Source organism: Sylvia atricapilla, chromosome 1 (assembly GCF_009819655.1).
Source record: "Sylvia atricapilla isolate bSylAtr1 chromosome 1, bSylAtr1.pri, whole genome shotgun sequence".
NCBI lineage: Eukaryota > Metazoa > Chordata > Aves > Passeriformes > Sylviidae > Sylvia > Sylvia atricapilla.
In genome coordinates, this window is record NC_089140.1 from 47,838,474 (window position 1) to 47,855,199 (window position 16,726).

The 16,726-nt window shown below is 39.7% G+C and overlaps 1 protein-coding gene across 1 annotated transcript; it reads left to right on the forward strand.

The window, feature by feature from the left end:
* Positions 1-1,002: 1,002 nt before the first annotated feature.
* On the forward strand, positions 1,003-15,934 carry LOC136362974 (probable G-protein coupled receptor 141). The gene is made up of 3 exons (XM_066321991.1): positions 1,003-1,065; positions 9,578-9,639; positions 14,575-15,934. Exon 3 carries the CDS (start codon positions 14,578-14,580, stop codon positions 15,520-15,522), a length of 945 nt encoding a protein of 314 aa, XP_066178088.1. The 5' UTR covers positions 1,003-1,065; positions 9,578-9,639; positions 14,575-14,577; the 3' UTR covers positions 15,523-15,934.
* The last annotated feature ends 792 nt before the right edge of the window (positions 15,935-16,726 follow it).

A 16,726-nucleotide genomic window follows, 5' to 3' on the forward strand; every position in this document is an offset into this window, starting at 1 on the left:
CTTAACATGGGTATAGGACAAAATATTTAATGAGCTTTTGGATTTAAAAGTCCCCAAGCATATGCCCTTAATTTGGAAGAAAGAGAACATCCTTATTCTGAACACTTTTATTATTCATACTGAGCTCTTGGGAATGCAACATCAAGATTTTGAAATATGAGTTTGTCCTACCATGCTACTTGTTGCATGGCCAGGTTTTGTAGCTATTCTGCTTTACCACTGATAGAGAATGACTTTTTGAAATTAAATGGGGTCAAGGAATAATTGCAGCTTTGCAGGTACCTGTGTTGCTCTGACAGATTTCTGGTAGCAGATGTATGAAATGGATACAATTAAGAACAGAGCCAACAGTGATGTCAATCATGATATCTCATAGCAAATTCACCCCACATCTTTCTTCTTTTCACATGCTTTGTTCTCTTCATTTATAAAAAGTTTGAGTCAGTGTCTTTCAATTATAAAACAGCTGCAGTATACAAAAAGCATATGCAGATTGGATGCTTACATTTCTCTGGAAGACTACTGTTTCATAAAGAGATAGAAGCATTTCAGGTGTACCAGAACATTTTGAGCCTTTCAGAATTGCTACAGGTATTTTATCACTGTATCCTGAGGAAAGTTTTCAGATCTCCTCTTAGGATTACCTGAGTAACTGAGAAAATCCTGTTGAGAGGCTGAGTGGCCTTTATACCACAGGAGAGAGATACCTATGTCTATACATATCCACAAACACATACTCCCATGTGTTATATTCACTTTCACTCCAATTAGTCCTCTTTCTTTCACCTGTAGCCACTTACAACAAAATACATTTTGCAATAGCTGAAAATATTTAACATGTATTGAACAGAACACAAGACATCTTTGTCAATGAACTTGCTAAGTGAGATGATAACAACTCGCCCAGTCCTGTCAGTTGTTTGTGGTTGATGAGCAACGTGTAGCATTTGAGGAAGCAGACTGAGCTGTGTTGCAGTAGCAGTTCCTCAGCAGTGCTTCTCTGCGAAGTCCAGGAGTCACAGGGAGAGAGGAGAGCGTCCTGCTATGCTGCTGGAGAGTGGCTGGGTAAGTGCTGCAAAGGTCCTCAGCTGATGTACTGAGACAGACCAGGAGGGGGGAAATAGAATTAAACTCAAGTGAGAAGGCTGCAGATCTGGATGAGGCTTAACAGTTCCTGGTGGGAGGTAAGGTTACAACAGAGCTGGGAGGAAATACGACAGGAGAGAAGTTAAAAGTACTTTGGGCTCTCAGTCCACTGCAGCAGTTGTAAATATCATATTTTGTGAAATCAGTGGAAGTAAATGGTAGTTAAAAGTGTATTTCAGGAATATTATTGCAGAAAGGGCTGCTGGTCTCCTTTTACAATAGCATCCACACTTTCATAATCCTTTCTGAAATTTACTAAAAAAAAAGAAGAAAGTATCATTGGTTTTGCCATTTAATCTTTGAAAAAAGGATAAGAAGGAAATTTCTGTAATGATTCTGATAGTACCTCATTGTGTCCAGTACTTTTCATTATACGTAAATTTTTCAGAATCAGCTCAGATGCTGATCATCTCAGGTCACCCTCACAAAAGGTTGCCAGATGTGCTTTCATTTGGCACTTTTAGACACCACCCTTGATGCTCTCAGGCACTCACACAGCTCAGCAATGAAATGAAAACTCATCATGGGCCACAGCAGCAAGAGTCCAGCCAGCAGGTCCAGGACTACAGCTGGCAAGTCAAGAGCATGATTATTCCACTCCATTTACTACCTGTTAGGCCACACCTGGGATGTGGTGTCCAGATTCTGTCTTCCTTGTCCAAGACAAACACTGAAAAGTTCAGAGTAGCATAATTTCCCCCGCTGGAAATATTCACAGCTCAGTTTGATGAGACCCTGGATACCTCAGTCTATAACCCTGCTTTCAGCAGGACATTTGACAGTAAAATCTCTTGAGGTGCCTCCCAGCCTGGGTGTTTTTAAGATTCAACAGTCACAATCCACATAGACTGGGATATGCCTGTAAATTTCTGCAGAGTCATGCAGAGGTACCAAAACTAACTCTGGAGGAGCTAATTGAAGGCTAACCAAAGCCTTTAAACCTGAAAACCAGGGATATATTTGATGAGGGAGTGTCACTCCAACACAGATTTATCACCAACTACCTATTTAAAGCTAGCTTAGACATTTCTGTACATCATTGTGTTCTGCATTGCACACATACCTCAGTCTCACATGGCAACATGCATATCTTCTCCATCTAATGCTGTAAAGAAAGACTCAGTGAATTCTACTGTTTTACCCCTAAAAGAACCATGTGCAGGATGCTTCTGAATCTGAAACAAAAAAGTCCAGGGAAAAATATTTCAGAAAAAGTATAATATAATGGCAGAACCTCTCACCAATTTAATGAACCTCTTCCTAGCCTAGAATTGATCTCTGTTGCACAGCTAAAATTAAGTTAATGTGAAGATAATCTTAGGTGTGGAATGGAATAAGATCAGGCACCGACTAACATGGATAGAGGGAAAAATCTGAAAATTAAGTGGAGATGATAGTTTTTGATACAGAATGCATTATCTTATTGTAATTTCACTGAACAGAGTGAATTTTTTCCTTTTAAGTTAAAATAAGGGGGAAATAGTTGTAGCCAAAATAAGAGACAGAAGGAAAATCTGGAGTGGATACAAAACAGGCATTGCTTTATCTGCGCTTACTGTGTTAGAGGTAGTTAGTAGTAAAGGGTGAGCTCTCTCACCATGAGGGCTGTAGAAATCATTGAATCACTTTCATTGATGGTCCTGATTTGATGGTGCAGAGAGAAAAAAGCAGCAATGGAAATAGCTACTCAGTGAGCTGATGCTTCTCATTTTCATCTCAGTTGCACAATTAAACACCTTAATTGTGTGCTTTATTTTCTTAAACTCCCAAATTCTTACCATTACCGATATCAACAGGAAAGCTATTTTGGGGAAATCTTTTCTGTGAAGATGTACTTGAACTGGTGCTTAATGTGCTAACTGGAGAACCAGAAACAGTGGGGCTAAAGAGGCAAGTTTCTGTGGCCAATCTAACCTATTCTGTTGAGAAGATAAAGGTCAGGTCACTGCCCACCTGTGGCAGTTTTGCTTTGGGATCAGAGATTGTATTTGTACAGCTGCCCACTGTGCCAGGCACCCACCAAAGCCTCTCTATCACTCCTCTCTGCAACTCAACAGGGGAGAGAAAATATAAAAAAAGGGTTCATGGGCTGAGATAAGAACCAGGAGAGATGACTCACCAAATACAATCATGAGCAGAACAGACTCAGCTTGGGGATATTAACTGAATTTATTACTAACAAAATCAGCAGGATAATGAGAAGTAAAAGCAGACCTTAAAAACACCCTCCTTCTCAGCTCTACTTCCTCCTGCAGCCCAGCGGCAGAGGGAGATGGGGCATGGTGGTGTGGTCAGTTCATCACACATTGTTTCTTTTCCTGCTCCAATGTGGGGTCTTTCCCCTGGGAGATGGTACTCCATTAATTTCTCCAGTGTGAGTCCATCCCATAGGCAACAGTTCTTCACAAACTACTGCAATGTAGATCATTCTTTCCTGGAGTGAAGTCCTTCACAGACAGCCTGCTCCAGCGTGGGTTCCCCATGCAGTCACAAATTCTAGCAAGAAACCTGCTCTGTTGTGGGCTCCTCTCTCCACAGTCTGTAGGTCCCTGCCAGGAGCCTGTTACAGCACAGGCCTTCCACAGCATCACAGCCTCTTTTGGGCATTGCCCTGCTCCAGCACGGGTCTCCTCCATGGGCTGCAGGTGGATCTCTGCATCCCTGTGATCCTCCATGGGCTGCAGGGGCAAAGCTGCTTCACCATGGACTTTGCCATGGGCTGCAAAGGGATCTCAGCTCCAGTGCTTGGAGCACCTCCTCCCCCTAATCTCCACTGACCTTGGTGTCTGCAGAGCTGCTCTTCTCACATGTTCCCACCCCACTCTTTTCTGGATGCAAGTAAAACTGCCATAATAAGTTTTTTCCTTTTCTTCTCCTTCTTCTTCTTCTTCAATATGTTATCACAGAGGCATTATCATCATTTCCAACTGCCCCAGTCCTGGCCAGTGGCACATCCATCCTGGAGCTGGCTGGCATTGGCTCTGACAGACTTAGAGGAAGCTCCTGGCAGCTTCTCACAGAAGCCACCCCTGTAGCCTCCCCCACTACCAAAACATGGCCATGTAAACCCAATAAATCAAGGTTTGTTCACATCCTACAAAATTCATTTTATACCAGCTTACATTGGTGCTATTTGGGTCTTCTCTCCACCGTGCTTCACAGACTACATGTGGACTAGTTTTATTTTACCTTTTCATCTATCATGTAGGGCTCATAGTATCATAAAAAAATGTCCTGTCAGTCTGTCTTCGGCTACTGCTTCATTAGAGCTACAGTGAATAATGACATAAAATATTGGGCTCTTATGCTTTCCAGTGATAAAGAAGATGTACTGAACATTAAATAGTCTGGATGAAATGAAGAGAAGGAAGTTAGAAAGGGAAGTTATTTCTTAACATTGTGTTCTGAACTGTTTTTCTGCCGAGATGTCTAAAGATCAGCCAAGTACAGGGACCCACTGCAACAGCACAAGACAGGGTACACAAAACTGAATATTTGGACTGGCAAAACACCATTAAGGCCACAAACATCATGGCCTAAGATTTTCTGTAGTCTGCTGTGTCAATGAAATGGGGAGAAGCTAGGAAAAAATATATTAAGAGAATGGGGGGACAAAGGGCAGATGTGGGTATTCTTCCACAGCCCAGAACAGCAGCACTTACCATAGATGTTTGTACACCTATGGCTGGGCTGTCTAGACGCCCTCTTAAATATTTCAACTAACTTCAAATGGGCAAAAGTTTTTAAAAATACATCAGTAATGAGCTTATTGACAGCACAATTGGCTTCACACTTTGGCATATGCACTGAAGATCTTACTTTCACGCAGTTAATAATTTATATCCTAAAGTTATCATTGCTTATCATTTGTTCAGAATGGAAACTTCCAGATCTAACAGCAAAATGAACCATTTTGGCCTAAACAATTTGATGTAAAAGAGCACTTGCATGCACACAGCGCCTCACTCTAATATGCAGAGTGTAGCTGTGCTGATCAAGGAAAGGCTCTGGCACAGCAGTGTGCTTTGTGAATGCAGTGTTCCCTTGCAGTAAATTCCTCCTTTCTGAAATGACAGGAGGAACCTGAATTCCTCTCTAACCCTACTGTAGCAGAAACATGTATTCAGCAGTGTTCATGCTAAGATAGGAAATCAACTTCATTGTCAATCAGTATTGGCAGCGAGCTTTGCTTTCTGTACTGCTCCCAGGCAGTAGGAGCTTAGACCAATGCAGGGAGGTTTGTTCCTAAGAAAACACATTTAGGATATTAAGTTTCATAAGTATCTGTATGTGTATATTCAGCATGAAAGTGATCTTTGGTAAAATTATTTTTTCCATGCACCTGATGATAGAGTTTGCGTTACCTCAGCAGTCAGAAATCAGAAGAAATAAGCAGTCTGGGAATTAAACAGCATTAGTAATTGCAGTATACATTCTGAGGATGAGTAGCAATAGACTTGTGCTGAAATCCTTTTTAAAAATATATTCTTCCTTACAGCATGCTGCCTAACCCAGTAGGCAATTAGTGAGGTTAGTACCAAGTTCAAAAATATTTTAGGGTGAGCACTGTCTTTTCAAGATGAAGGAAAGGATTTTTTCTTCTCCCAAAGGTATATATGCTTACAGAATCAGCATGGTGCTGCATATATGATTTCTTTCTCTGCAGTCTAATGTCATCTTTAGGGTAGGAGTAATACATCTCCTTGACAATCAGCTCCTCCTTCCATTTTTGTTCATCCTGGTGAGAATAAACTCCCATAATGAGTGAATTGCTGTGCTGGATTCTTGATGAAAGGCATATCCCCTGAAAAACTTACTGGCTTGCAACAGATATGAACTAGTAAAATCTGTCCAAAAAAAGATAAAAATAAAGTTGGTGATAGACTGTTAGAAGTGTGCAGTTGTTAAATATAAGTAAGACAGCTTCTCAAAAAGTCCATTTAGGCTGGAGTCCATTTTGTCTGCAGTTCTGTTTCTTCCTCCTGTCCTTGGTGACCAACACTGAGGCTAAAGCAGAGTCCCGTGCAAAAGAGAAGGTATGATAAAAGCTCGGCAAATTGCTAGTGTTATTAATATTAGAACAATTGGTTTCTAGATCTGGGATCCCTCCCACACTATCAAAGAAGAAATACTTCAGATTTTGACGTGAACTCAAGTTTTGGTTTGTTTTCAGTACTTTTTGGAAAGAATTGAATTCAGATAAGACCTGAACAGAAATTTGAGGCGGTTTTATTTATATGCTATACTTCGACATGGGGCAATTTTGGCATTTCTGTTGGAGAAAAAGGTAGCGAGATAGGCTGAAGTGGAAACAGACTTTCTCCATACCATTTTTCCTCAGGTATGTTTAAGCAAATTTGAGTCATAAGGCCCAGGGATAACTTGCAAAGTGGGTTTTTTTCCCCCTAAATCAGGTAAAAATCTAGGAGTGGATGCATTTCCACTTTTCAGAGTAGCATAAATTTATGGTTCTGCTATGCAAAGGTGTGTGAAACAAGGAATTTCAAGTCACATTTTCTTCCTGTACTTTTCCAAAATGTTCTTTCAGATGTGTCACAGGCAGTATTTCTCACTCATAGGACACCTTGCGCTGCCTTGGTGACAGCCACAAATCACAACTGATCCGGAACCCAGAGAGAGACATTTTAAGAAACCTATTATCTATAAAATGTTTTTGGCTGATACGGATCCTGAATGTTTTTCCTTTTGTAGGTCATTAATATCTTTCTATTCAGGTGCTTGAAATAGTAAAGCACATTAGAAGTATGAGTCAAAAATAGGATTTTGTTGGTAATAGTTACAAGATACTCTAATTACATACTGCCTTTCAGTTCTTCATATTTGCAGCTGATCTTTTACTTAATAATTAAATGCAAATAACCTATCACAATTGCAACTTAATAACTGATCGGCCAGTCTTACATATTAGCCCCAGCCCCACAGCTGGCACTAGGAGGGATTCTGAGCAGATCAAAAAACAGGCTTTTTACAAGGAGTACAAATTATTATGAATTATGTCCTTCCTGACTCCATGTAATCCACATCAGTTCAGTGTTGTCAGGACTATCACTCAAGCTTTACCCACAACTAACCAAGAGCCAGGTTACCTGCAGTCAATTAAGGGGTCCAGGCAGGTCTTATTTTTTGCTCTCTGCCACTTATTTAAGTGAAGGAGAAGAATATTTTTCTAGAAGACCCAACCACCATGCTTGCATAGCTCCTGCCAGCCTGTGTAGTCCACTTCTGAATTAGCACTCCAGATCCTTGAATTCTGGCAAAATAAATGTAGACAAACAAAACACCTATGTTGCCATGGTTCTTCTGTGTACAACTTTAAGTTTGGAACAGCTGAAAAATCACTAACAGCATAAAGGACATGGTTCTGTTTCCTCAAGGACCTTTCACAATCGAGAGTAGAGGTACTTTGATGCTAATCAGACTCAGGACAATCAGTCCTTGAAATCTGGCCCAGACTCTCATCTATTATAAAACAACCTTGGACCCTGAAACTCTTGCTGTAATGCAAAGTCAAACTAGCTGAATCCATGTTGTACAACAGTACTATGAAAACACTCTATCACACTTCTAGATTTTTAGAGCATTGCTAAAACTACCAGCAATTACTCAAAATTTGTAAAATACATGCATTTCTAGATCTGTGTTTAAAACCTGTGTTGATCTAAAATAATCGTATTCTGCCACCAGCTCAGTACATTACAGCTGAAAATCTAAACATACCAGTCTGGAATCCATTACACATGCTGTTGGTAAATCTTAGGCAAAATTGCATCAGTTTAGCATGGAAAATTAGTTGAAATTATGTATGCTAAGCATTCTATACCTATCTAGATCTTGATGCTGACTACAAATTAGAAACCAACAAAAGCAATGAGGGTGTCTGTCCCGACCATACTCGGGTATTTCACTATTTGGTTTAATCCCGGATTAAAGGATTGAAGATTTGCCAACTACAAAGATGTGGAAGGAAGTCAGCCTGAAAAACTCCTATTAATTTTGAGTGCTTGAGAAAACAGCATTGCAGGTTTTCAACAAAATTATGTAATTTATGTGTTATGTAATTATTATATTGCATCAAAAATGTCTATCAATATAGAGCATTAAAACATTACTTACATTTTGACTTATGTTTAACTATGTGTTAACCTATTTTATGTATCAAAACCATAATAGAATTTAAAACCCCACATACCGATGCTACCTGAAGGTTTTAAAGGTACCTTAGCTTTCTTTCCACTGGGATGTAGTCATTCTAAAACAAGACCTAGAAGAAGTCAAGACAAAATTACTTATTTGGGAAAGTGCAAGACTTGATTCAAGGCTATTTTAGCTCCAGTTCTGGCTTTGCCATAGAATTTTCAGCTTTTTATCTGTATGACTTTCAACAGAGCTTTGAGACCAGCTTACAGAAAAGAACTAGAGAAGAGCTAACATTAGTGTTAGATCACCTTTTAATATTATCTAAACAGTTATTTAGCCGTCAGCCACTGTTAAAATTGCAAAATGCAAAAGGACAACTTCCGTCACATACCAGTCTGTTGTGAAGTAGCACAGAGCAGAACTTCCCTTGTGCTTTTGTAACCAAATGTGAAGCAACAGGATGCAGTCAATTAAAACGTTCTCGTGTGAGATTACATGTAAAAGTTGTATGTCTGTACTTTCAAAAACTAGTATACTCAAATATAACCATGTGTTCTGACAGAAACATGTTAAGCCAGTAGGAGGACAAAACTGACCTTGCACAGACTCCTTAGAGACTCAGTCCTGCAGTAAGACGTCTTTTACCACGCATACACCTCACAGCAACTATCAATGAGCCTTTGACACTGGCATGGCCAATCACTTCTTAATTAGACCTCCTAGTTTCCCTCTGCTAGCACTGTGCAGCTGTAGTGGCAGCACCATGTCCCAAGATCCAGACACTGAGCTAAACTCTTGGCAGAAAGCAGAGCTGAGAAATAGTGCTGGCCTGTAGAGTGAGCTTTATGTCATCCCTTACACTTAGGTGTCTCTGACCACATCCAAACCCACACTTGGTCAGTTACATATTTTAGATCATATTTTGCTCTTGCACTGCCCTGTTTTCTCAAAACACACTTTCAAATGATCCCCTCCACTCTGGGGAACATGTGTCTTTGTGAACTCTGAAGCTCACCTCTTTGTGAGGCAAAATAATGCACTTTTAGGCAATAATACACTGTTCAGAAATGCAAGGCTTTGAAGACCTCTAAAGGCTAAGAAGCAGTTGCAAGGTAAGCGATGCTGAGACACAACTAAAAATCTTCCCAAGGTTGTGTGTCCATGGGCAGCCCTACCCTTGCACAGCCTCAAGGTTACGCTTTGTCATAAGCTCAAAGAAGGAAGTAAGGCAGTGACTCTTTAAAGTATCAGGTGTTTTGCTTTTTGTTCTCAGAGCTTACATAGAATGAAGATCCAAGTAAACAACACTTGAAGAGTGAAGAGAAACTCTAATCTGTAAGTATATATATAATGAAAATTAAAAAAAAAAAAAAAAAAAAAAGCCTTGGTTTGCAAAGTTGTTAAAAGAATGCAAGTTTAGGGGGAACAAAAAGCATTCAGTGGTCTATTTGTTTTATTTTGAACCCATTTTCTGCACAAATGTTTTCTCATTGTGTTTGGTAATTTCCTAGTAAGGGACAGCATTGCTTCATTCTTTTCCACATTGCTACCCTGTAGTTTTACACTGTCTTCTAAAACTGGGAGGCAGTGCATTTTGTTTTCATACATCTTTTTGTGTGTGTTTGATATCACCCAGTCTCTGTAAGGACAAGAAGGGTTTGCTCTCTCTGTTAAAATACAGCTAAGGCGGTAAATAATCCTTTCTAGGAACACTTTATGGTTTCCATTTTTTAATGTAAAAATAGTGACAATCTCAAATGAAAGAGAACTAACTCAACATGCCTTTCTGTCCCATTTGTTTTTCAATGGACTGAACTGAAACCACAGAATATCAGTATGATGTTGACACAGCCTGCAAGACATGAGCTGTTGAGCTACCGAATTACTTAGGGGGACCATGAAAAGTTGTTTGAGGAAAGCCGATGTCTAAATGTAAAAATGTGCTTGATATTCAATATTATTTTATTTTTAGTGTTTTCTATTGAGGAGGTTTTTATACTTCAAACTTCAGGTATGTGTGGATATTTTCAAATGAAAGAAATTGTGCAATTAATCTGGTGTCATAGCCTACATTACCATAACACAGCATGCAACTTGTACAAAATGAAATGCAATTACAATGTCCTCAACAGAAAACATCTTTGAGACTAAATGAGGGTTCTGTGAAACAGATGCAGATTTAAAAAATGCTTTTATTAAAAATTATTTGTATTTTGCAGTTCCTCCAACCTAGTCTAGTTCAGTGCAGGAATGTCAGTTCTGACAAACACTCATTTTTCAATTTATTTAGCCTGTCAAAAATAGAAATCTTTTATTTGAGTTGAACTTTTTTCTCCTACAAATTCAAATGAAACTTCTCAGTTGGGTGCATGCAGACAGCAAATGCTTCTTCTGCAGAACCCAACTGTCAGAACACATGAAAATCTGTGTGAAGCCTGCCAGTCTCTCAGCAGATGTGTACGGGGGGATAAATTTTGCAAACACTTGTTATACAGAGTAGAGCTCACTGTTTGACAGAGATTGTAAGAATGTCATCGTTTCTGACAAATGAGGTGGTTATTTTAATAAGTTGATATAATGTTGATGTAACATAATGGTGACTCATGGACTTGGTTGGGAAAATAGCGTGCAATGAAGGGAACATGCCAGTGACAGGCTGATCTGGATTGCTAAATCAAGCACAAACTAGAATAAGCATTTTACCCCTGCGAAATGCAAAGTTGTTCATCTAAGAACCAAGTACAAGTGTAATGGCAGTTCACTGAGGAGCCACAGGTATGGCTGGGATCAAGGGAGAATAAGCCTCTTCTGTCTCATATCAGGTATCTACATGGGAAGTTAAAAACTGACGAAAGGTTTTTAAATCTGAAGACAGAGGCAGAAGCACATAAAATGCCTGAAAGCTGAGGTTGTACAAGTTCTGTCCAAAAGTATCGTAAATCTTTCTTTCTTACTTCTTGGGTTTGGTTTTTTTTGTGTGTGTGTGTGTTTTTTTGTTTTTTTTTTTTTTGTTTTTTGAGGGTTTTTTTTTTGTTTGTTTTGTTTTGTTTTTTTGTTTGTTTGTTTTTTTTTTTTTTTTTTTTTTTTTAAATAGTAAGATAGATAACAGTAAGATAAAAGAGAAACAAGTTCCTGAAGGTTGGAATGAACATTTCTTACTTGGAAAATTTTGACAGAGATCATTTTGTTTTTGTAAATCATAGAGTCATACTATGATTTGGGATTAAAGAGGCTTTCAAGATCATCTAGTTCATCAGGATCACAGCCCTGCTGTGGGAAGGGACATGTTCCGCTAGACCAGGTTGCCTAAATCCCCATCCAACCTGGCCTTGAACACAGACAGGGACTGAGCATTATGACTTTTTCTTTCCTGAAGAGAGCAATCCAGGGAAGTCTCACAGCTGCACAGTCACATGAAATGAGTGTGATGGCATTATTCACACTGACAACTGACAAATCTTGAATGCACAAGAATCTTTTTGCTGATCATATTTCTGAAAGAAACTAGCCTCTGGCCTGTTGGCAACCTTCCTCCTTTGTCAGACTAAAACAGCTATTTTTGCAATTGTCCCCCAGCCCTTGGCACCAGCAGCTGCTGTGGATCCAAATGAAGTGGTGCCCACTCTTGCCTTGTGGCTGCTCAAGGCTCATGTCCAGCAGAAGTTCAGCCAAGTCAGGAGAGGCTTAACACAGAGGAAGACCAAACCTGGCTCCAAGACTTGAGCAATATCACTGGACTGGCAGTTGCTAGAGGGGGTGGGAAGGCACAAAAACAAGAACAGTTGTGTCTTGTAAGGCCCACATTAATTCTTTTTCCATGCGCCTCCTAGTAAATTCTGGCAAAAGGACTTGTAAGTTGCATTTCAGGTCAGTAGGTTATAGCTTTGTGAATGTCAGTATGATAGGAAACCTCATTTCACCAGCAAGCAGCATTTCCTCTGTGAAACATGCCCTGTGTTGTGTTACACTCTGTATTCATCACGCAATGATACTTCAGTGGGGTGCCTTAACTACTGGGGAGCTGATAATCTCTTATCCCAGCTGCTAGTAGCTTTTTTCTTTGGAAGATTACTATGCAGGAATTTAACAATATCTGCAGAATTCTGCAGAAACCTGCATTTCAGTGACTCAGTTGCCTATTTGCAGACAGAAATAGGCTTGCTGCTGCCTTAACTGGAATGTCTGAGGAAAATATCAGTTATCTGGCTTCTGCCTATCTGTTCTTACTGCCTTTAAGTTCAAATTTCACTCCTGGCCTCCAAAGGGTGAGAACAAGAGGTTCTCCCTCTCCAAGTCTGGGTCTTGGGTCTGCTCACACCAAGCCACATTTCCAATGTGTTGCCTTTCCCCCTGTGACACTTTTAAAGTTTTAAACTTTAAATATGCATTTTAAATCAAAACCATATAATACTGCTTCTTTTTAGAGACATCTTTTCAAACTGAAGTTTAGCAACTTGGAGAAACTGACAAAGAGCTCTCATTAACCCCTTCTGCCTTGCATTGTTGTGAGGATGAAATTAAGTGCCTCAGAAACAAGAACAGAACTGGAAGGAACTTGCACCATTTCTGATGCAAGAGCTGCAGTGTGACAATCTGCTGTAACTTTGATAAAAAGCTCCTTCATTGCAACCCATTGTAATTATTATAATATACTGAATTAATTGTCCACATAACTCTGAAATGCAAGATCAAACATGAACAGTCAATTATTCCAGCAACCAACACATCAGTTTGAGATGTGGCACTTATATTTATACTGATTATAATAAGATATCTGGAGTCTTAGATGCATTGGGATAGCTAGAGAATAACTTTTCCATGTCTGAAGAGATCTTGATTACTGTGAGGGTAAGTGCTTAGAAATATTGCTAAGAAACAACACAAAACCCCTGAGGTGCATAGCAGATATTCATTCCACACTCTGAGCAAAACCAGTTTACAAAACTGTTATAGGCATTTCCTCTTTTCCATAAAATGAGGGGACTGCCAAAATAAATTTTCCCCTCCCAATTTCTGGCATTTTGTTCTATCTAAAAACATGAAAATTAAGTTGAAACACCACTCATACAAAGAAATTGAAGAGCTACTTTCTGAAGTGGAAAGGATTTGAGCATTAAATGAAAAATCACAAAAACCTGGGAGAAAAGTCCTTCTTGTGTTGTGGGATTCACTGGTAGAATGAATGACTTACCAGAGTCAGTTTTAAATCACAGTTCAGGTAGAAGTAGCAGTATAACTGTGATAGTACAGAGTCCAACATTGTTCAGTTTTCCCTGCTTCTTTTCTCTAACTGTAATGTGAACATCCACTGGACATTTTTACAGATCCAAATACGCCTCAGGATAACACCCTACCTGAACTCTTCCCCTCCTATATGATCTTGTAGTAGTTAGAATCCTAACAGGAGCTGCATTTAGATTTATAGGAATTATTTTTAATCTCTCTTTTCGACAGTAATGCATTAACAATGTATAGCACAGTTTTAAAACTTGCTATTAACTTGCATCTAGCTTCTGCCTGGATCAGACAGGATGATTTACCCTCACCCAGGATGTCCCTTACAAATATTTTCTAGCAGCCCATTTCAGAACATCCAGTTACTGCATGTAAGATGTGAAATGGTCCTGAGAACCAGGACAGTACTGCCCACACTTCTTGGCCTGGCAGGATCTAAGCAGTATTTCCATGAAGTCTGGGTATCCATGGTGTTTAATCCCTTGCTCAGAGAAACTGTCCATGGAGAAGTTGACAGTAGTGTGTTCAAAACTCAGCTCTCAGTAACAAACAATATTTGTATCTTAGATAGAACAACATATGGTTGCTATCTGGCCTTGGGAAAGACAGATTTGTGTTGCAAATAAACAAATTGATGAATGAGTAGCAGAATTAAAATAATACCTCTGATCTTCACTGTAAAAGCATGCAGATGCTTAGAAGAGAGGAGAAAAAATAAAGCATCACAAAACCACCAGAATGATGTGATTTCTCTAAGGATAGTTTCTCCCCATATATTATTGATTCATGCTTGTTTTTAGGAGTATGGCTGGAAATGTCTTAAGGACTAGAGCAGTTCTCTGCCCAACCTTCTCATCCATTTTCCCCTAGGCTGGAGGACGTTTGGATAAAAGTACAGGTTACAGCAACTGATACGATCTGTGAGATTTCAGGATTATTCCTTGAGCAAGAGCCAGGTGGGAAGCCCTTCTGGTTTTTAGGTAGGCCCTCTCATTCCTACCTTATCTTAGTCTTTCTATATTCTTTCATTTCCAGAATATGTACCAGGAAGATTTCAGGAACATGACTGAAGGGAGCAGGAACAGCAATGACTCCTCTTCTGCCTTCGTTCACACCAGCACCATGAGTGCCATACTGGTGACTGTCTACTCAGTTGCCTTTGCTGGAGGTGCAATTGGGTCCATCATCATGTCCTTTGTGCTGCTCAAGATGAACACTCTCTCTGTGACCACGACTGCCATCATTAACCTGGTTGTTGTGCACAGCCTCCTCCTTGTCACGGTGCCCTTCCGCCTCCACTATTATGTCAAGAAGAAGTGGGTGTTTGATATGCCGCTTTGCAAAATGGTGAGTGCCATGGTGCACATCCACATGTACCTGACCTTCATATTTTATGTGATCACGCTGGTGATCCGGTGGCTCATCTTCTTCCAGTGGAAGGACAAGGTGGAGTTTTACAGGAAGCTGCACGCCATTGCAGCGAGTGCTGCTGTGTGGGTCTTCGTCATGGTCTTTGGGGTGCCGCTCTTCTACTTCGAGTATGGACGCTCGGGCTTATACAATAATACAACATGCTTCAAGTTCCACAAAGAACTGCAGCACGAGAGTGTAAAAGCCCTGAACTACACCGTAATTGTAGCTGTTGCCCTCATTTCTTGTGTCCTCTTGGTCTTGCAGATTTTTATCCTGGTAAAAGTGGCAAGAAAATTTTCCAACTCCCTCTGTTCACACCAAGAGTTCTGGGCCCAGGTGAAGAACTTGATTTTCATCTGGGTTATCATTATATGGTTCCTACCCTATCACCTGTTCAGGGCCTACTACATACAGCATGTGAGTGATTTTGGCCAGTTAGAAAGCTACAATGAGGTTTTTCTGAGCCTGACTGCCCTGAGCTGTCTGGACCTGCTGTCGCTCATGCTGAGTGGAAGCCGCTTCTTCAAGCAAAATGTGGGGCTGCTCCACAGGAGGTTTGCTTGCTGCTAGCATCAGCCTCCTGCAGCTTGTACAGGACTTGGGATAGGACAGTGATGAACACACACAGCAAACTCCCTCCTCAGCAAGTGAGAGTGTGCTCTAGAAACAGTACAACACACACAGGGCATTGCACATTGGCTTCCTGAGGTAATGGAACAAACTGCCTCCAGGAACTCAGAAGGTAAACAGGAAGGAAACCTCAACAATTTCCTCATGGCGCTACCCAGTGACTTGTGGATGGACCTGTAGAAGAGAGGAGAAAGGTCATGGGCTCTTCTGTCTTAGCGTTTTTACATCAAGATTTGGGGGTCAAAGGCACTAGGAGGAGACTTGGGAATTACAATGTAGAAACACAAATAAAGAAGCTGATTTTTATGGACTAAGGTACAGATTTTTGAAACTTAAAGATCTATATCATTTTCCCATGCATTTCTTATTTATTTCCCTCAATCTCTCATATAATATCAGGGAAGATATTGTTCTTCCTGAGTAGGTCTGTTTCTTTACTGTTAAGACAAGCATAACTTTCTAAGTGACCTGAACAATTAAACCAGCTATTTAAAATTAAAATAGTGATAGATAGTTATTTTTAAAAATATTTTCTAAAAATCACCTTTCGAGATGGTATCATTGCAGCAGAAAATAATTTTGTTATCTTTCTCACATTATGAAAATATGTCTAAAAAAATTAGACACTGTTACTGAAATGGACATTGCAGGTTCAAACAAAAGCCTGTATTATTATTCACAAAATTGTTCAAATAAAAAAGAATATTTTGCAGTCAGGGCAATTCTTTTAGATCATTCAGACAGCATTTGTCTTCTCTTCAAAAGACAAATATTTTAGGTAACCAAGGTAGCAATGCTTTTTTAAAAAGTTATGTTGATTTTGTGTATTTATGAAGTTTATAAGTAGTCACAGTATCTTTAGCTTGAAAGCAATACTATAAATTTTGTACCCTGTACTGGCAGAAGGAATGAAAATGTTATTGCTTGGATTGGAGGGATGGAAAAAGCTAATAGACCTAGTGTAGCAAAAAAGCATATTATATCTCAGTGAGTTCCTGTTTCTGAAGACAGAAATAAAGTCCACTAAATAAAGGTGAAAATTTCAGTAAAATATTTCTGTGAAAGACATTGCAGCTTTCATAGCTCAGCTGCTTTAAACCTGTCCCCATCAAAGAATATAAGTCTCCAAAGCCTCTAAGCCAAG

Excerpts from the sequence above, each read along its gene's own strand:
- LOC136362974 (XM_066321991.1), top strand. The coding sequence starts at position 14,578 with ATGTACCAGGAAGATTTCAGGAACATGACTGAAGGGAGCAGGAACAGC.